Source organism: Pectinophora gossypiella, chromosome 2 (assembly GCF_024362695.1).
Source record: "Pectinophora gossypiella chromosome 2, ilPecGoss1.1, whole genome shotgun sequence".
Lineage (NCBI taxonomy): Eukaryota > Metazoa > Arthropoda > Insecta > Lepidoptera > Gelechiidae > Pectinophora > Pectinophora gossypiella.
The window spans coordinates 13637071-13660318 of NC_065405.1; the positions used below are offsets into that span (position 1 = coordinate 13637071).

General features: G+C 34.0%; 1 protein-coding gene across 3 annotated transcripts in view; it reads right to left on the reverse strand.

Annotated features, from left to right (window-relative positions):
• The window catches only part of LOC126378329 (uncharacterized), a 231319-nt gene that overhangs the window by 77729 nt on the left and 130342 nt on the right, over positions 1 to 23248 (reverse strand). For all 3 annotated transcript variants that reach the window (XR_007568071.1, XM_050026565.1, XM_050026580.1), the window contains exon 3: positions 4257 to 4414. Coding sequence is in view for 2 of the 3 variants with exons in the window: in XM_050026565.1 (XP_049882522.1) it covers positions 4257 to 4414 (158 nt within the window). In the remaining variant the exon portion in view is untranslated. The remainder of the gene's footprint in view (positions 1 to 4256; positions 4415 to 23248) is intronic.

The window sequence follows — 23248 nt, forward strand, 5'->3', positions numbered from 1 at the left end:
CGCTTGCCTCTCATTTTGAGGTCGCAGGTTCGAATCCAGCACAGGCCTAAACCAATGATTGTCGAATTTGTTTTCGAATTCATGTTTAGATCATAAATTAACTCAGCGGTGAAGGAAAACATCGTGAGGAAACCCACATTCTCGTGAAAGCATTTTCGGAGATATGTGACCTAACCTGTATTGGGCTGGTTTTCCCTTCGCGGGTTGGAAGGTTAGACAGGCAGTCGCTTCAATAAAAAACCGGACCTGAGAAATCTTCAGGTGTGGGTTTGGAGCATAGATAACTGATAACACGTGGTTTCCAAAATACGAAGCCCTAAGATGCCAACATGTTTCAGTATGTCGTTAGGTATACCTTTCTTCAAAACACTGTGAACATAATAAGCAAGTGTAAGGTGTTCGTGCGACGATGATCTAAGGTGCGCGGGCGCAAGACTTCCGTGTCATTATACCGCGATCACATCGGCACGCCTAGTCTATTGTTTGATCAGCACCCAGCTCACTGTCATACTAGGAAATGTTGGTAAGTTTGTTACTTAGCCGTTTCAGTTGCAGGAATTTGAAGGTCAAAAAAATTCAAGAATGAGGGGTTAGGAAGGGAGGGGGTGACGTAGGTATATCTAGCTCGGCGCCCGATACGTGGTTCGGTACTTTTATTATACCTTTGATGGGTTTGCTCTTGGCCCCAGACTTGCCCGAAGGCATTGACGAGGCCTAAGACGGAGCGAGCTCGCCCAGAAGGTGCTTGTTGACTCTGGCCTTGATAGCACCCGGGTTATATGTATTCGGAAATACAGAAGACGGCAGAGAATTCCACTTCCTAGCAGTGCGCAATGAAGGACGATGCGAAGCGCTTTGTGCGAATGCGAATACGTAGCATTGTTCTTTATTGTACGTCTAAACTTTGACGAGACTGGAACACTTTACGTAGGTTCCGATTCTTTTCTTGACTAAAGAACTCTAAAAGGAGCGCGAGTCTGATTATTTTCATTACAGGACGTCTATTTACCTTCAAAAGTCATCAATAGTTCATTATATAAATCTTCCGGGTTCATGATACTGTTTGAGCCTTGCAAATGCTTATAAAGTTAATTTCACGATACTTAGCTCAACATAAATGGTAGTTTGTAGGCGGATAATTTTGTCGGAAATCCTTAAACACCAAAAAAAGCATTCATTGTTCCAAAAGTAACTAAACACAAGTATCTGAAACTAATTTCTATGGCAATTTTAAATAATTAAATGACAGAAAAAAAATGCAATTTATATGAAAATTAATTGCAATGGAAATAATGATATTCCCAATATAGCTAAGAAAGATAACAAAGTTGCTATTTAGCTACTAATCGATATAACCTTTGCTCTAGAAGGCAGCGATGACCTGACATGATTTACATGTGAAGGCATCCTAAATGCTATGCCCTTTTTCAGTCTGATCTATCAATCACCTGTCTCTACTCTCAGTTGAATGGTAATCATAAATATATCACGAAGGTTGAACACTAACCGATCACGATTATGTCAATAACATTACCAAATAACATGTCAATTTAGAATGTAGCATTCATGATGTTAGGCAATGAAGTAACCGTATTGGCTGCTGGTTTTGCGAACACGCAAACTTAAATGCCTGTGCAGACCAAGCTGATTTGTAATTGCTCATTTTAAGTCAGTAAGTAATAAGTGGTATCTTTTTACTATTTCTTAATAGTCATATTTTCTTTGCTTTATTATATTATGAATACCTACAGACACTCAACAAGGTTCCAAAGTAGTTAAATAAATCTTTTAATCTAATCCCAAGACTAGAAAACACAAGCACACGACTATATCATAATTGGGATAGTCAGGGGTACATCTATCGCAAGATGTAAGGATATAAAGAAAAAAAAATTGTTACTTTAAAAATGTAGAATGTATATCTTAGATTTATTTAACTTTCTTTTTATAAATGATTGAAACCAAAGCTAAGTTACAGAATTCAGAATTCTATAAGGGAGGTGAAGCAATTAATCTAAAAAAGCCACAAAAATGCAATATTTTGATTGACATTAAAATTTTGCAAACGATTTTTCAAATTTTTATGAATTGCGTCAATGTGGCCTTTTAAATCCGCCTTGTCTTTAAATACCTTCAACACTCAAATCCCTTTACAAATCATGCAATTTGCACAGTCAATGAACAGACTAAGCCCCTTCATCGACACGCACGATGCTTAATAGTTGCATCGTATTGACGCAACCACTTTCACTATCACACGTGTTGCCTCGAATTAAGATCTGATAAGCATTTGCTATAAAAAAACAGGTGAAACTGTGGCCGGTAACCTTGCTTCTTCACGCTTCGCTGCTCCCAAGTCTTTTGTTGGCAATTTTGTCTTGAGAGTAAGACGATATTATTTTTAGTAGCTAGGTAAAGTAGAAGCAATCGCTAAAGGCGCTATTGCAGTGAAAGTGAATCGTTTAATGTTTTTTATTAGTTTGTTGAACCACAAATTAACTGAAAGTGAAGCGTCCTGTGAAAGACACTGAAAATATTTTTTATCGATGTAGTTATCAATGACAAACTATCTGCTTTGTTTTGCAAGTCATTTACATTATTTATCAAAAGAAAATGAATTTAGGAAATTGCTACTCAACGGGTCACAAGGAAGAATATAGTAAGCTAAACACAATGACTGTATAGAAACTCAATGCGTCATTAACACCCAATTCCAACCAGACTTAACCAAGGTTCGAAATCGCATTCCACGAATCCAGTTTAATTAATGCTATTAGCAGTAACATTAGAACAAAGACAGAGCTATTGAACCGAAAGTATAAAGCGTACCACGACAACGTGACTGCAAGCCCTAATGTCCGTGGGTTGAAATCTGACCGATTCGTGATGTTGGTTACACAACAGTAATTATAACAGTTGGGAAATAATTAAACACACCCAACATTACTTACAAGTGCACCATTGTAGCTGTAGGTACTGTTATAGGCAATACCAACAGTAGCACCGCTACAAACGAAACAAATGAGCCAAATTAGGGAGTTGACTGGGAATTCAAACGAGGTCGCTTTTAACTATGTATTTGGACGTATTGAGCAATGCTAAATGGTACGAGATTGATTGTCAATGTACAAGCGGCTACAGATGTAATCAATGATACCATTTATTAGATAAACAATTAAGCAAGGCTGTTGAGAAAATTATTGTTCACGACAAGTACAGTGAAGGGAGTGATAAAAGCCCTACGGACAAAAAAAAAATAACTATAAAGTATATTAGTAGGTGAAATTTGTCGATAGCAGATCACATAATTCATAATAATACAAGTAGAAGAAGAAGTAAAATTAGAAAGCCCTAAAACATTTCTATTAAATAATCACATAGAGCAATGCGGGACAGTCACACAACCAGAACTCATTTCCTATTAAATGAATATTTGCAACATGATAAAAACATATTGCAAGAGCACTGCAAGACCCAAGAGACGCAAGCAGACAGTAATAGCAGCCTTTTCTTCGCAAACTACCACATTAGTCTCAATCTAATTTTGTCAAACGAAAGTTGGCCAACGTTTTCATTAAGCGACTGTACAGTTTAAAAGATAAATGTAGTAGTTAAAGAGAATAAACAAGATAATAATGGCAATGTAGAGCAGACACGTGCCATAGTTTGCTGAGTAAATCTCCGCAGTGTATTTAGCAATGCACGAATTTTGCAATTGGATCGCGCAGCTGTATCAAAGCCTAGTACTAAACTGTGGTTGTTGGAGAATTACAAAATGTAGTTCAGATAATAAATAGGGTCGGTAGATTGGGCTAGCTTTATGACTCCGTTACTACGAATAAATCTGTCAATGTTAACAAAGCATTAGGTACCTTAAAACAACAGCCAGGAAACGTAGTCTACGCTACATTGCATGCTGTTTTACATAATGGCATAGGAATACCATTTTGAACGGCTTTTGAACGTTCTTTTCCGCATTATCCTTGCAGAATTTATGAACAGTTTCCTTAGCACTATTCAAATACTTTTTTTTTAATCAAATGGGTTTGCTTTTGACACCTTTCTGCCTCTAAAAGAACTACTGAAAAACTTACTTCAAACTTAAAAAGAAAAGAAAGTAATAAAGAATCTACTATATAATTTACCACTATTATCATTATCTTTTTAATGATAATGAAATTCATAAATAATCTTACGCATACAATCCAACAACAAACTCTCAAAATCATAACCGGAAAGAAATTCCAATAACTCACCTCATGCCATCAAATCCATCATCGGACCCATTGATTGTGAGCACCGGCGCCCGCGCATATGCCTTGGCGACACGACGATTACGCTCGAACACTATCACTTTCGCCCAGATCTCGTCGTCGATCTGTGTCCATTTATCCAGAACTTCTTGTATGTGTTCCTGTTGACAAATATAAATAAATTTAGAATTATTTAAGTACTAAAAGTAATTATTTTCACTCATATTTTCACTAACAGAAAGCTTGGCGAGGTACGGGTATTTAGTTCATCTTACGACGAATGTACCTCTGACTACGCCATTGGGATATAGTCATGAGCTTATGTTGTGTTAGTCATATTTAGAATATGTTCAAAAGTGATAGCGATAAGGCCGCCATTTGCCATGTACCCAGTTAAGAGTGTTTTGTAAATATTTCCTTTTGTTTTGGTGCCATAAAGTATATTTGTATTGTATTGATATCATTTTACTTCTTCTATCTCACCTTCAAATCCTTCCTTCTTAGTTGTTATTGATGTAATTTCACAAAACGCTGCTCTCGACCTTGTGCCGAGGTGTTTTTGTAAGATATTACCAAAGTTTAGATATTAATCCTAGTGTAGCAACATTGTCGCAACCAACGACAGTGTGTGTTCCGCTCTAGTAACCTAGGCACCTCACTCGAGTGTGTATATGAGGTTCGTGGGTATCGTATATGTCTGGTTTATATGAGTAGTATGATACAAATACAATATATACTTACTTATATTTCATTTCTCATTATCTAAAGTGTTGAATTTGTTGATGTTGTATTGTTATTTTTAGCATTGTTGAGACCATGCGACCTTGTGTAAGAATATAGATAGTGATTACATAAATCTAACGATCTTGAAGTAACAATATGTTTTAGAAATAAAAAAACAAAACCTAAGAAGAAAGTAGAATAGCTTCATACTAGGTACATACTCGATATAAGACATATACCTGAGAAACATAACCTATAGAACAACACATGACAACGTTATATACATTCGTATTTTTACCAACTAATGATGACTGATGATTACTCTTACTTCTCAAAGAGAAAGTATTACAAATACGCCATAATAACAGAATAATAAACCGTAACACCCAACTCATTTATCATTCCTAAAGCAAAACTTTTCATAGACACGCACTGTGCAAAATTTTCGAAAGTGAAACTTATCTTTACGAATAGAAAAAATCGCGTGTTCGAGACAAAAATTATGATTAGGTATAGATTTTGTGTTATTATGATTTTGTGTGATATAATCACATTTTGTGTGATTATATCACACAAAATCATAGTTACTTGCTTCTAACTGGAATGAGAATAATGATTGTGAAGCTGCTTATCCTGAGAATGGTGTTGATTTCAGCAGACACCTAATTTTAAGTTACATCTGTCATTTTCATATCCACCGAAAAGAAAAGAGATGGACAAACGACTGGCTAAAGTGTTTATGGAACACACGATGTAGAGCTGTAGCCCTGTCAACCAAATAGATTGTAATAACTACAATTAACAAGTATTTAAGTTTTCCAATATCAAGTACTTACTAAATATAAAAATATTCCAATATAAAAGTGTCAAAATTTAATGTGTCTTCAAGTATGTATTAACGCTACTAGCATTATGTTTTTTATAGCGCACGAGTCATGAACCGCTTAATCATTTACTAAATAGCCCAAGCACTTATGCATGACGGGTTGACAACTGCCCGCGCCATTTTTCATTTTAGCGAGCGAGATACAACATGTAGAAGCCTTTATTGTTTAAAAAAATATGGCGCCGGTAATTTATAGAGCGATGACTGAGTTTTATAAAAAGTTTAGATTTGTTTTTGTATACGATAAAATTATGTTACCGTAAGCACAAACATCATACATTACACACAGATAGAATCCATGCTTGCTATCTGTACTGTAGTGGACGGAACCAGAGATAACCTAAACAAGAACTTGCTACCTTTTTTTTTTTGACGTGACTTATTGTAGATTTGCCGCAGATGGCATTAACTACTTGGCCGGACAAATGGGGAGCGCTGTAGGCTCCCACCCGGTACAACGTTTAAGACAACAGGCCTGAGGGTGCCCAGTTGGGGGCGAACCTAGGCTCAGGGCGTCGTCTGAGAGGAAAAATATTTGAAAGAATTAATCGACCCTAGTGGGTCGATAGCGATAAGCGCTGAATGAGGGAAATCGTCGACCACGCTGGCGGGGTCGGTATCGGGGTTACTTGCTAGCACATGTGGTAATTTATTTTATTTATTTATTTTTAGGGAAATTAACGGCAAAATACCACAAATGTATAACACTATAAGAAACTAAATACTAACAAAAAAAAACACATATATGTGTCTACTTAACTAACTACTAAAAACTTTAACCATTTGTTAACGGAAATAAGTCACAATAACAGCAGCATTGATAATTAGGAAAAACATAATAATTATTATTTACTTAAGATACCATGAAATGGAAAATTAAAAAACAATTTAATTAAAGCTGCCAAAACACTATAAGCTTAACCTATGGCTCTGGGTCAACAGTCCTTTAGGTCAATGAAGTCTTAAGACGGATATCATGAGCGGTAACAGAGTTACAGCCCAACCCATGTTAGAACAAAAATACTTACTCCCGTTGTACGAAAGATTCATTAAGGGCCCAATCTAGTGAGATTGGGCCAATTATGGTGCCCTAGTGAGGGCACCATAATTGCGCTACCTACCAGCGGGATCTTCCCTTCAACGTTGCTGTGCCCTACACGGCCCATGTTTTAGTTCCTATGCCTATTATATATTACATGGAATGCATTAAATAATTGAGAATTGAATTGAAAATTGGCAATTTTTTTTCGGGATTCATGAGGTACTTTTTATAAAACTGCATGCTTGCGTACCTACATTTTCTTGTGGGCGCCAAATGTGGCGATGCTACCAATATTAGCCCTTAATATTACTATTTCTGTACTTGATCCTAATTTAAATTGTCATTTATATTTAACACGGAACGGAAGACTGCAAATCAACTGCCAAAATAAATAATTAAAAATATTTTTTATTGAACACTACTAAGAAATTGACAACCTAAATTAGAAAAAGAATGCCTATTACGTCTTTCCTATTGTTCTAAGTTGTGTAATTATCAAAAGTCTTTGCTTTTTCTGCTTTCCGCTTGAAGTAAAAACGAGACAAAAAACTTTTTAGTTTTTCTTTAGCTATTTGTACGAAAGTGAGTTGATGAGAGGTTATTGCCCGTTGTTTTGTCTACAAAATAGCGGAATAGTATTAGTATGTAATTGCCTTATGTCTGATATTATGTCTGTAATTGCCTTTCGATTTCGTTTGGATTTCACGATATCTTTATGTTAATGATAAAAGCTGACTAAAAACTATTCTGGACAGTAATGTAGTCTTAGTTTTAATCTACCTATCTACTCAGCCTATCCTGCATCCACCTACTGCTGGTTATAGCCTCATCTCCTTCCCACCATCCCTTTCGGTCCTATGCAAGTCTCATCCATTGCTCTTCGACGTACCTCACATTGTCATCTGAGCATCAGGCTGGTAGTCTGCCTCGATATCGCATACCATCTTTTAGCCACCATTCAGTAACAGGCTTAGTCCATCTCTTTCTGTCTTGCCAAGTGTCCTGCCTATGTCTACTTAACTCAAGCAATTCGTATACCTACATCTTCGACTTTAGTCCGTTGTCGAATTTCGACGTTTGGTATACGATCTACCACGTGGAGTTTTGATACGCCTAACATAAAAAAATAAAAACGCGTATTTTTTTAAGGTCCACTCATTAACAATTATTTATACATATACGTACATAATACTTTTTATTCGCGTATATTGTATACAGTCTACTTATTTAAAGATAAGTAGTTAATTTATACAAGAAAAGACCCAATATAAATAGACATAAGTAATTTTATACTGTAATGAATAACATCGCAACTTTTTAGCTTCTTTCAGACTTTGTGAAAGTAAAAGAGATACTGCAGGGAGAGTGTTTTAAAATGCACAAAAAACATACATACTTACATCTTTATCTGCTTTTGATATGATTGGTTTTAAATTGACTAATTCCAAATCATAAAGGGTGGGGCACATCTATTTACATAAGAAGCCTTAGCACAAAATTAAAATATTATTCATATTAAATCTCCATTTCGTTGGATGTTCTTCTATTATTATGTGTGCCAAGGCTTCTATACCTCTTCAAGTCACTTAAGGTTTTCATTCTGGCCTCCACATTCGTCTTTTGTATATTTTGTCAATTCGTGATTAGAACGATCCTAAAGTGTACTTAAGCTGCAATATAGGTATGTATCTAAGAGATCTTTAATTCATTTATGTATTTTTAAGTAAATTTATTTGTACATGTTTTGGAATCTTATCTTATTTGCGCTTGTTTGGTTTTGCATAACTTTTGAAGTATTTAATGTGTGTTTATTATCGTGCAAAGTAAACATAATACTGCAAATAAAATACGGTACGTCACGATACTGCTTACTATTTGCTAATAGAATAGTCTAATGGTTTTAGGTTTATCAGTGACATAGTTCTACTCCTGCGGCTCAGAGATTTCCAGATACAATAGTTAAAAAATGGAGTTTGGATTTCAAAAGCACTTTTGGCCTTAAGAATTTAATATATATTGATATATAGAGATGGATGGCGGAGATGGGAGCCATCGGTACGGCAATGCAAGACGGAAGAGGCAAGTCATAGGAACTGTAACCTGGAACCTGACAGAAGGCAATAGTAACTGTCAGTACTATACATCGGTGGAGGACAGGAGTCCTAGTAGGTACGGCTTTGAAATAGACTACTCTGGGCGCCATCCCAATCGCGTCAGACAGAGTACTGCGGGACGGAAGGCAAGAGGGAAACCACTGCCCTATTTTTCCCTAAAAAAGTAGCATGGAGAATGCTACACCGACAAGAGCGTGGCTATTAAATTAGTGATGATGATTTATATCTATCTATTATACATAAAGAGTGTTGCGAACTCTTCGTAGGTTTTGTAATATTTTTATATTATTATGTTTTTTATATTTATTCTTTTTTGACGTTTTGTATGTTGATTTTGTTTTACTTCTTGTCGTTTGCTTTTTGGTGACTGGTGAAAATATATTAAATAATTCTCAAGCTAAGTATCTGTTATTCCTTCATTTCATTTAGTTATACAGTCCATTTCATATTCATCAGCTACCACCGTAGCTCACAAAGAGTATAGAGATATTATACTTTATATGAGTAGGCACAATAACGATCATGGTAGACTTGTAATTTACAGTAGTAACTTCTATTAGGTAACCATAGTAACGAGAATTTAACATGTTTCTCACCTTACGAAAAGGACAAAGGAGGTCGATATAGAGTAAAACAAGATTGCATTGTAATAGGAACATCAAACGCTCTATAAAACCGCATTGTAAGAATGACTTGGAAATCATTCTCCTATAGAAATTTTGCACTGAATTATGAGTATCGTCGTGTTATCCGTAACGAATCGACAAACATAACTTTCTCCACATCATGCGTCTGCAATTCATAATACCGACTACTAAGTCATCGTCCAAATACTATAGGAATGGGTCTCTCATACACCACAATAGGTGATATGAAAGTAAAAAAGAATTTGAAGTGACCCTGTAGTAACAGATCTTTGCAAATAAGGTCATTAAATGCTTGCTAAAGTTGGCCAGGTGTGACCTACAGTTACAATAATGATTAGTAAGAAACATAGAAATCTGATATCTTCATACAAAATAAAGTTATTAATGTTACTTTTACTGTTAAGAAGGAAGGGCTAGAAGAGATTAGATTCATTTTACTCTGATGCGAATAAGTAATTAAGTGAATAAACATTGCTTCAAACAGATAATTATCTTTTTATTTACACTAATAATGAAAAGAAAAGATTTTTTTTTATTAATATGGAGAAACTGAAAGACAGTCCTCTCATACACGCCGTACAGTCCGCTCATTTGCTGAGAAAATCGTTCCGTAGTACACAACGCATCCCTAACCTTGCACAATCAAAAGCATATCTGATAATACTTTCGCTAATGCTCGATTCATGCATTCTATAATCGTCTATTATTGTACAATGCTTTGTTTGTTGAATAGTGGTCGTTAGGGAAATCATTTTATGCTTATGTTTCTTGTATTTATGTCTTTGCAAATATGCTCTGACAGTTCGTCATGATCTATCAGTATTGGATTGATTTATGGAATGAAATTATATTTGAGCTCTATTTCTACTGCGACTGTGTTATCGCGATTGTTTGTAAAATCACCGACTGCCTGTGAGTTTGCTATAACTAATTTTACATTTACAAATATCTTCTAGTTTGTTTCTGCTTTAAAAAACTTCTTTTTAGTAATACATCGCTATTAAATTAAAAGTGTCTTACGACACAAAACTTGTTAGTTATTAATGCGTTGTCTTCATTCTTTAAAACATAGTTGAGACTAAATTCTACTAAGTGCGCTTCGTAACGAGTGAAGGATTGCAAAATCTTCAAAAACTGGGTTGTTATAATTTCCTTTTAAGCTGACATTAACATTACTGTCCACTCCATAATTATCGCCTTTTAATCACTGCAGTTGTACAAAATTTTGTTGAGTATTTCACAAAGTGCTAAAAGTTACAAAATCTTAATATGTGGTCTGGTTTCTTATTAAGGTATCACCGCTTTGCGTCGCTGTCCGCAAGGTTGACCACACCTCGCCCGTTTACCTTACGATCTGATCTCGTCTGATACATTTACAATTTTACGCCTACCTCTGAGTTTCAAGAGTTTTCAACAAAGCTATTTAGTGGAACTACTGTTGCAAGTTGGTATACGTTCCTATATTTATTTAGTTTAAATGGTGAGTGTAGGTGCAATAAGGTTTCTATATTAAGTATATTTTAAATTGTAGTTGATTTCTTTTTAATACCCGACTTTCGTTGAATAAAGTTTTGAGTACATTTCGAAGATCTATGACGGTCAAGGTATTCAAACCAGAGCAGTAAACTCGCTTGACATTTAATTTCTGAGTTAGGTTTCTGGATATCTAAGACATCGTGTTTACATTGTTGTGTTGCTATACTTCATAATAATAAACGAGCATTAAAACTGCTTACATGTGTAATTATTATAAAGAATTTAGTACGCCACATTCAATAAATATGTCATAACGAGGAGATTAAAATGTGCAGTCATCCGTGACCACAATGACGCTTAGATCCGTTTTCTCAGTAATAAAAAATAATATAAATATAATGATAATTTCTTAGTCATTGTTTTGTACAATATTAACGCGTTATATTCATATTAATATTTTTTTGTATATCTTGTTGTGTTCACTTTCTTTTAATTGTTTGTTAATCATCAATTTATTAAGAACCGAATATAAAAAAAAAAATTTGGATGTAAATTTATGTTTATTTACTTATCTTAATCTTTCAAGAGCTCGTCTTCAATCTAAAACATCACGATTTAAAAGCTTTACTTCATTAGGTGTCTCAAATCTTGTACACCAGTTTTGTTTTCTTTTAACTTTTGGAGCACTTAAAAGGGTTTTGTTGCGTGCAAATAAATCCAGTGGTCACGTTTGGGAAACGATACATTTCTAATCTTGTTATTTATTATGGGATAACAATTTATAATTGGGATGTCTGTCAAGTGAAGAAAGAGTGAGATAAGATTTTTTTTAAATAAATTTAAATTGCCTATTCATATTGCAAACTAAGCGATTATAGTACGTAAAAATTAAAAATCTGAAGAGTAAACAGACATGAACATTAGAAATCAAACCAACGCAGCTCCTATGGAAGTCACTTCCATAACTTCCACACAAGCCAAGAACAATCGGAAAGTCAGTACCAACAATGCCCTGGAGGCTTAAACAGCTACTAAAGCAAAAACCTAGACAATCATACTACGCCCATAGTCATAGCTCTCACGATTGATTGTGAAATAATTCGCATAGTCGACTGCTGAGTGGCAAACTTAATGGGCATCGAACCATATATGATAGATGAAATCGTATGCTTCACGCGTGGCGAAGGTCGATAGAGAAGAGCCATCATTTGTAGGAAACGAGGGGAGTTCTAGAACTTATTGGCTAAGCATGAGGTAGATAACTGCAGCAATCAATGTCAAAATTTGCCTTTTATATAATGTCCGTTTTGTTAAAGAATTCCTACCGAGGCAAATATAATCAAATACACATAATAACACACACATAAAGGAAACATTTTAAAACATAAACAAGACGAAACACAGTAGCTCACTTATGACATTGCTTATTAATTTCATATCAAACAACGCTTTTACAACGTGTGCCAAAAAGTTTCCAAATCTTAACCAGTAACACCACATGACATGACTTCCGTAATGTAACTAGTATTCATTAAAAAATACGAACCAAACAAACAGTTTAACGCCAATCATGTCATCGATAAGGTCACGGCAATTATTAAATTAGAATTAGTCAATCACAGAGCTGTTTTAGTTATGTAAACAGGAGGCAATAATGACAAGATATGAACACGTAATAATATTGAAACGATAACTGATAGGGCTACTTTATGCTAGGCTAAGATTTAAGACGACATTCATAATGTTATGAAATATTAAAGATACGAGCGTCAGCTTCGATCAATAATTTCTCCCGGACATTACATCAGTTTATTCATCCATACAATTCTGTACCACCTAACCTAACTCGCTAGCGAGCTAGATTCTTTTTAACTTTAAACTCGAATTTTGGACTTCACTGAAGGTACAGAATTATGAACTTAAAAAACCGTCAATATCAAGAGTATAGCGCCAAACTTTGCCAAATAACTGCCAACCTCTAAATTTAAACAGGTATATAATATTAAGGCTGAACTAGACGCCAAAATATCATTTTATTTTACAATAATAACAACATAGTTACTTCAATTCAGCATTTTATAAAACAAATTTCATTAACAAATAGCAAACCAAATTAGGAACCAAAAATCCCAGCAACTTCATTAAAATCCATCCATCATTAATACACTTTTACAATATTCCGCATTCATATACAAAATACCTATTACCCTCACTTGTAACACATTCAAATTGGTACTCTAATTCATGTCTCTACGATCTATATTGAGTTGTAAGTTGGATAGGCATGCTCTACATATAAGTAACAGTATTGTGACCTTGCATGGTCGTTTCCGTGAAACACATTCTTTAGTAAACTGGCCTGTACTTTGTCTTGTTTATTTTTATTCCAATGTAGAAAGTGTTATTCTAAAGAACTTTAATACATAGATGAATATTTTATACGTATTAAGTATAAACATACCTACTTAACCTAAAATAGTCTAAATAGTAGTCTTTCTATTTATAATGCTGTCTGATAAAGTTTCATATGTATTGCTGTATGTGTACCTAAACAAATAAATAATTATAAGTACCTCCCAAAATCCCACCTATCAATCGTAGTTGGTGTGCTAATCCACGACATTGCTCCGTTCCGGGTTGCTGGGGATGATAGACCACTCAAGTTTTTTCACGTACACTACGAATATAATATACATAAAAATATATATACAATAAATAATTTGAAAACTTTACTTTTTCCATTAGGTATAACATATTCCTTGAAATATTTTTACCGCTCCTTAACATCAAAGACTTTTTCGACTAAACGATAAAGTATGAAATATGATCGCTAAATTAACTTTATAACATCCTAAACTTTATGATTTTACTGATTATCAACTCGATAATGTACAGAATGGTCATAAATATTTGAAGATCCTTAAAGTTTGATTATAAATTCAACATTTTAATATTACTTAACTATAATGTTATTGGCCCAATACATACATATATAAAGGAGTTTCAAACAAGAACGAGTAAGTTCATAACTTGAATTTGCACTAAAATGCACGCACCCTAAATATTCTACCAAAGAAGATATATTTGTCACCGTCAGCTCAGAATTCTGTTTCATTAATATTCCCGATAATATATCTGTTAGTCTGACATGGGTCTCAATTATTTTATTTTTTAAATTACTTTGTAAAAAAATAATACAAAAGGTACCAGAAATTCATTTTTGGAAAGAGCACAAGAGAAGTAAAATTTATGTACACATCGTTTTAAACGAAATATGATATTTCTGCAGCTAGAAATTAAAGAAGAGGTCCGTATATGTACCCTATTGCACTCACTTTGACGAGTTATGTAACCTCGTCAAAGTGAGTGCAATAGTGCAACCTAAAATTATAAATATAATAATACTTGAAGTAGTCCACATTCGAAATTTATATTTATAGAATACGTCTAGTGAAGTAAATGCAACATAACTTGAATCGTACCTACACTAATTACTATGTTACGTCTACAGCGTACCCTACTTGACATTGAGTAACATAATTAAGAGAAAACGACATTCCACTGAATAAAACATGTCATCTAACGTCTACTGTGTATTTACTTGCAACCTGAATTATTTATTGGAGCAACCTTGGTCATCTCTGGTTAACCTTTTATAACCAACGTTCACTTTTAGTCATTTAAATGTACATCAGATTAGCTAAGCTAAGTTTGTACGCGCATCATTGCACCTGTTTTAGGTGCGTTCTAAATGCTTAGAGCTAATTAGACAGAGTCATTTGTTCACGAATGGTGTCGACATAAGTTAACAGTTTTTGCTACTATATGACATGAAACAGAACGAAAGGTTAGAAGTCACAGATGTCATAAACGATTGGGTGTTGAAACTCAGTAATGAAAATTGAAATAAATGAAAACATCCAAAGAAAGTCAAGACAAGATGCTTTACAATGCATAAAAATAACACCACATTCAGATTATAATGTCTTAAGGAGTCCATAGGCATATGACATACAAATGCATACTTTACACATTATATCAATATTGCAATTGACAACAATAATAAAATGAAGGCGAATTAATAGTAATGATAACTTCATTTACATTAGAGTAAATACATTGTGGAGATCTGATACAAAGCCCTAAAGCTACGAACAATATGTCTTTCTTATTTCTCTTAAATACAGCCTAATAGTTTCTCTCTACCACTTATTAGATTAGACAAAGAGCATGCTAATAAGTGGGATTGACCTTTGACAGTCAGTCACGAAACAGCAAATACCGTACATTGTATTGAACACTGTTACAAGCATGAGTATCCTTGAATCGAAGAATGTATCTATTGTCATCGAAAACCATATCATGTATTGCTTCTTTTGTTCGTTCGTATAAGAATTTTATCTCTAATAACTAATCCTTTATTGGGTTTATGCACTTCAACAAAAGATTCAAGAGCATAGTTGTCATGCAAAAGGTAATACTTAAGTTGTAATCCATCTTTGATTGGAAAATCAACATCATACTGATTATTTATGTCTTTCCTATTTGGATATTGCGCTATGGTGTCAGAGTTTTGGTTCTAATTCAAGGTTCATTTTGTCAGTTTCTATTGTAGCAATTAGTCTGTTATGTAGTTTATAACAATACAAAGTTAACAAACGATGATAAAAACCATTAAAACACAAATTAATATAAATTTGATGGCAGCAGTGACCCTGAACTACTCGAAGATTATAACAACTTGACGAAACAGAATTGAAACAGAAAACCGTGTCAATTCAATTCAATTGTTCGGTTTCAGAAAATGGTTGTAAAGTGAAAAGGTTGGCTAATTTCAAAATGTTTGAACCAATTACACAAGCCAGTAAATGCACGATTTGAATGTAACACGAAGAAGATTTGGCTAATGGTTTTGACAGACAATTGATATATTACCTAACATTATTGCTGATAAGGTTATATTTACACTGATTTGAATTTCATATAGAGTAATTTTATGAAATAAATTATCTAAACATACGGAATTACAAAACTTATATTTAACCCGAAGTAAAATTTCAAATATTCTCCTGCAAAATGGAGATATATATTAAATAGTCTTGCATCTTCATAAACGCAGAAACAATCAAAAACTAAGAAAGTATCATTCAAATGTTACGAAGATGCAAGAGACTTTCTCAACTTAAACAAAAGAAAGAAGAAAAAAGGTTACAAAGGTAATTTAATTTAGACCGTGCTTTAGTAACACTGACAATCTATTCAACGGGATCAGTGGATATAAACAGGTGTTGCTGTTCGTAAACCATTTTAAAACAACGTTATGCTAGCCGCAAAGAAACCTAAAGTTCAAACTGAATTGGCTTCTAAGGCCAAGCAAAAAAGAATGAATGAGCAATTTGTACAAGTGCACAATTCTTGGCAAAGCCATGTCCAGTTCTACAATGCAGTGACACATGGTGTTAATGACAGCAGTAACATGAATGAGGTAATTCTATCGCGTGCTTGATGGATGGTTTAAAAAAATGGAGTCACTGTACGATGGTACCAGGATAATATGAATGGAATACTGTTATACATTTGTCATACTGATGGTGATTGATGATAAGATTGGAACGTCACGGACGGTCAGTAATATGGTTTTGAGGCGCTTCACTGACAAATCAACGTTAATGATGACAAACGTGATAACTGTGATTTTGTATATCATTATTATTATATGGTAATGAAATAAAATTGAGTTGTACAGACAATCTCAATCTTTGATCTAGAAGAATAAGTAACCATTAGGAACATTGTGTATATGTCAACGTGAAGAATATTTTAATAATAAATGATCATGAAAACATCAGCTAATAGAAAATTAAACAGTATTTTTTTAATAGGAAATTAGTTTCTGCTTTTTCAAACAAAGTGCGCATGTCAAAAAAGATTCTAATCTCTCAATTGACGTAATCTTAATCTGAGAACCAGAAGTAGAGATGCGTCAAAGTATTTCAAGTATGACCCTCCATTTTGTACAAATATCGTGTGAAAACTTGCGCGCACGCATTGTGCACACGCATAGTCGTGAGCGAAAGCGAGTAGGGGTGTTACGTAAATTTTAGGGCTTCTTTAACATGTAATTTATAAAGAAAGCATATAATTTTGAAAATTAACAAAACGACGAAAATGAATATAAGTCAATTAGCGACGTGAAATGGTTTGTTAAAAGGCATAATCAAATGTAAATGGACAGTGGAGAGAAAAAAAAAACATGCAAGGGTCAAACGAACGTCCATTAGATTTAATGACATCGTTTCCCAAGGCTACATTTAGAATCTTTTGAAACTTAGATGAAAACGAAAAGCCGCAAATTTCACTCTGGGCAAAATATGGAAAATACTGAAAATGCTACAACTAAAGACAATGCAACTTGAAACTACCATAATGATAAATCTATACAACAGACAGAACAGTTGATAACAGGTTTACGAGAATAGGTATATTAAAAATCATCGAGTATAAACTCTGGAAACGCAAATCCATCTTAAGATTTCATACAAGTTAAACAACAAATTCAGTATAACTTTTCAAGTTCGTGTCATATTTGACGAAAAATTAAGATGTTGTTTTATTATCTGAAATCAAATTCATCTCTTACGACTCGTTTGAATAACACTAAAACGGCGCTTATCATCACTATCAGTGATGTTACATGTCACAGACATGAGACAGAGTAGACAGACACCACAATATCAAGATCGAACAGCGAATCTATTTACAAACGCCACATAAATATCTTTGGTAAGAATAAAGCGAGTGGCCAGGACAGGTGCGTGGAAAATGAAAGTAGTTCTCTTCCTGCTCCCCGCTTCGCGTGAACGACGCAATGCAAGGACGCAAGCGCAGCTATGCAGTAATAGGCGTTATGAATGATTTGTTACACACAACATGTGCTGTTTCTAGTTGTAACCTAAGTTGAAAGATGTAGACTTTCTTGTAATCAGACAATAAAACATTTTGATCTAATCCTACCTAAAGTCGTATTGAAAACTGTAAGTTCTGTAAGTACGGTTTTTTAAAATAATTATGGTGAAAAATGTTTATAAAAAAGCAGTGTTTTAAAATGCAACAGCAAATTTTTCTCTTGTTACTGGAAAAAAACAAGTAGATGTGGATAGAAAATTCCAAGATAGATTAAAAGCTTATAGCTTATTATAATATATGACATTAAATAATATTATTAACAAAAAATATAATATCCAATTAAAAGCTCTGGTGAAAAAAGCAATCTACAAAGATCGAAATAAGGTGTACCATGGCCCAAGAGTGTCAATTAAAAACAGCCAGTTTGTTTATCTTATTAAAGAAAGCAAAAGTGACCATTGACATCAAAGTTTATATAAAACCAGAAGACAGTTATAGTATTTCCAACGAACAGGTTGACTTTATGAGCTTATTATGCAGCAGACGAAAGGAAGAGTTGGGAGCTCAGATCGGCGACTTTCACTCGGCACACGCTAAAAAGTGAAACTGGAATCTGCGCTGGCGCACCGAAATGCTAACTGTGATAATAGTGACATCATTCGATAAAAAGTCTTTGCTTTAGTCATTAGAGTTCATTGAAGATTCTAATTAATTAATTTCTAGTTAATTAACTTCGTTATCATAATACTATTTCAGGAGAATATTATACTTACATACTTGCTAACATAGATGGCGTTAATGAGTGATACGACTTAATGTTGATGCTGATAAGAGGCTCATACAAAAATACAACTGTGTTGATAAAAGTAATGTTTTATTACTAACTTACGCATATTTAAAAATATATTATCGAAAACAATAAATATTATGTACTTTATGGACCTGCAAATGGTGTAAAACAGCTTTTGCACGACAAGTACTTTTCGAGGTCATCAAGTTAACGTAATGAGGGAAAGGGAAGGACAGACGACATGAGGGCAAAATAGCTGGCACCTCATCGCCGTTATCATTATGAAAATTGATACTTAACTAAAATAATATTGAGTCTAATTTCAGACATTATTCTCTTTAACAGGGTGCAACGATGGAAAAAAAAATGATAGAGCTGAAGTCTGGTGATGCTTTTGGAGATAAAACACTCGTAAAACCGATAAAAAATACCAAAGACTGCCTGTCGTGACTCAAATAATGAAAAAAAAAAGTTTTTTTTTATTTAATATAATAATAATGGATCCTATTTTCGAGTTCTTCCAATTAAAACGCCGTACTATAATTATCGAAATCTGCCAATATAAAGCTGGTTTCGAGCCCTGTTGAACTTTGCATTGTAGAGGTCGGAGTGAACCCAAATGTCAATGGAGCGATTGAAGTAAAACCTAAATAGAATGGAATGTCTAGGGCCGATACAAATATTCGTGAGAATTGCCTTTGTTAAAGAATTGACGTACATACCACTATACACTTCTATAATTGGAATTGGTTCTAAAAAGCGAAATCGCAAGGTCACGGCTAAAGTTGTGTTGATGAAAAATAAACAGCCGGAGTCTGATTCCATTGGTTCTGCTGTCAGGAGCTGTACCTTCGTCTTGGCCCTCGCATCATCAATTTGTTTTGCTTATCTTTGCAAACTAAGCGTGACAGGCCTGCCAATATGTAAGAGCATAAAATTTAACCGACGTTGATGTTCTTGGGTTTTGGCATGTGGATCTTAGGATTGTGCATATCATTCTCAGGGTCAGTTTGTTGGCACGGGGCCAATCAAGGATAACTCGGCTTTTCATATTCGACATAAAAATAAACTTGCATTCCAAGCGTAAGATGCATGTTCACCACGACCTTTTAAAAGTACTCAATTCGCATTAATGACCGTCGAGAGTTTGATCTTCGAATGCGCCTTTACAAAATTCGCATGGGTGGTATAAAAATAAAGAAATACAAAATCTACCTACTTCAAGGCGGATGTGGGGAGCATTCATGACTTGAACACATGTTCGTGCAAGGACACCTCGAATGCCTTCTGTTCCCACATTTTTAAGGTCAGTGAGGGTAATGTCGTTTTAGACTTCCAAAGCGCACACAGTTTTTGTTGCTTCATCTTTAATAGTGTTATTAAACGTCTTATAATTTTATTGTCTTAGCTGGACATTTATTTCTGATCTTCAGTTAGAATCATTATGTCATAGAGACCTTTTTGCATGATTGCACAGATAAATACCAGCCTCCGCGTACTAGTGACAACCACTTTCGTAATATAAGTATGTAGGATTCACAGACTCACCGTCCGAAAGTGACGTAATTTTACTTATGCTTACATTTTAAATGTCAAATATTGACCCATGACACAAAGATGGGGCCACCTGTCTAGCTACTGACATTACTAACCATATTAGAATTGTGGCACGTGACCTAAAAACAGTGCAATGGGGATTTTAAAAGGTGAATTTAATTTTGAAATGACCAGTTAATCAAAATTTGATGAGAATGATATTAAGAAGTTGCCAATTACAATAATAAGTCTTTTTAATTTACAGAGGACAATAAATAAAAAAATACAATAAAAGCAAAAGACGTATTACGTGCATAGTGTTCGCGCGGCAAAACCAATTGGACACAATAATTAAAAAACTCGTCTCGACATACAAAAACTAAGAAGATATTACTTCTTACGAAATGCATCTGATTGCAGCAAAAACGATACGTCGACAAAAAATATTAAAACACGTAGGATGAACCTAATCCATAACAGATTTTTGACGATGACGATGTAAACTAAACTATTAGATAAAATGCTATATATTTAAGTATTTACAGATCAAAAAAAAGGTGACAATCTAAGGTTATTTAGCATAAAAAGGTTTATAATCAACATCAATTTATAAAATTGAAAATTGGACAATGGTAATCCAAGAAGACATGGATAAAATATACTTACAGAGAAAAAGAACTGCAACATTTACAACATTGGAATGACATCCGTGAATTAAGGGATAGAAGAAAATATTGCAAATGAAATATTTGCTCTACCTAAGCTGCTGTGTTTGTGTAGTTTTGCCAAAATCATAGTGACTTTGTATAACAGAGCAAGCCACCCACCTATCAAAACACATTATCTTAGCACAAAAGTTTTCACTTCTCGTACGTTGCAAGTCGTTAGGACCGTCACGCGTCGTCACAGTCGTGATGTTGATGCAATTAAATTGTCTACAACTATTACACTCATACAAATTACAAGGGAGAAATTGTATGTTACGTAAAACAAAATTATTATTGTTCTTTAAAAGTGAAAGATTGTTTTGTACAAAGCAAGGAATAGTGGTAGTGGGTAAAAAGATTCGTCTTCTATCGTGTGGGTTGTGAGGTGGATGACCAAACTCATCAAGCCTGGTGTCAGGGTTATTATTTAGCCGCCAAAGGCCCCTGACGCGACTCAAAGTGATTGGTCGTAAGTTGTTATGATAAATTAATGCGTGTGTAATGCAATACTCATATAAAGAAAAATAATCTTAACAGAATATTCAACGCAAAATAGTAAGGACAAAAAAGGTGAAATATGAGTAAATACTGAATCCAACAGTAACTATAGAATAAGGAACTTATGGAATTTTACATATTAGCGGCTTTTGAAAACACAATTAATAATCTCATAAAATAAATTATTAAATCTTATACGGCCTTCAGAGAATTATTTCGCATAAAATGTTTATGTGCTAATTTAATATACCTATTGAAAATGACGTCACCTGCGAACTTAGAGATGTCATAATTGACTCTTAAAAAATATGTCAAGATTATAGAATTTAATGTATCTTTAAACTCTTTGACAGTGCGCATTTTTGTAGGATTTTTTATAAAGTCTAAGAATTTTACGTCTAATCTAATACACAGAACGATAATTCTTGAGTAAAGTGCAAAAGATTAATGCGTTTTTGATTTTTGGATAACGCCATTTATCTCTTTTAAGGACATCTATTCACTCAATACAATCTTTTTAGATCTACAAAATTGTAAATGATTGAACAAAGTAACATCAACCAAAAACATGCCCTCGAAGGGATGACCCCTAAGTCACAAGCACAACACAACAAATTGCACAAAACATGTAAAACAAAAGACAATAAAGGCCTTCAAATACCTCGCCGACGACCATATAAACATTAAATCGAATATAGGAACGCCCATAGTTGTTTAACATGTTTACAATAAACATAAAATGGCCACTACACCAAACACACTGAGAACAGGTGTTGGCTAAGAAGTGTCAGAACATTGCGAAAGCTTGGCCAGTGCCAACCGCGTAATAAGGACATAGCTGTATAATTTGCCGACTAACTGTACCGTATGTTTTGACCACTACATCGTATTGTTGTTCGAAATATGAAAAATAAAATTAATTTAGGACATATTTAGGTATCCTAGATGAATTATGAAATTCCGTTTACTAAATAAAGACAGACTTAAAACCGCCGAAATATATTTATTTTTCCTATATAATTTAGTTATGACTTTAATCAAGTAAACGTAATAGGAACTTTATCACGTTTTTTTATGACGTCACTGTGCTTTTTCATAAAAATTCCATAGTAATTTCGAGTTTTGACGTTTAGTAACTAATTTAACTAGTTGGAAACTAGCCTATTGCATTTCGAACGATGCGTAACTCGTCTTGTGAAGCTACTGTAAATAGAAATAGAATTTAAAATAGAATAAGAGAATAGTTTGATTAAATAATTATGTATGGGATTTAGGACTGCGAATTTTATGTGTTTAATGCAGATACTTGGTAAAGTGATGAAGTTAAATTGAATAAAACAATAAACTAAGGTTAACTTTGTGACGGTTGACCACTGGTTGTGCCTTGCAAATTTATTAATGCAGCGAAGAAATCTACGCTACCAACATAAAGAATTTTGATTCATCCACATCTCCGCATTCTGTTTTTATTTTATTATAATTATGACTCGTGTATTACAGTCATTGTTATTTTATTAAAAAAAAAAACATAATAGACACGTTTATCTGCACATTTAAAAGGCAACCTTGGTCTAGATTCAGCGAAACATTCGAAGCAAAATAATGCATCAAATTCTCTTTTCCTAAACCAATTCGAGGCCATACTATTCTTAAATGCTATATCGATTTAA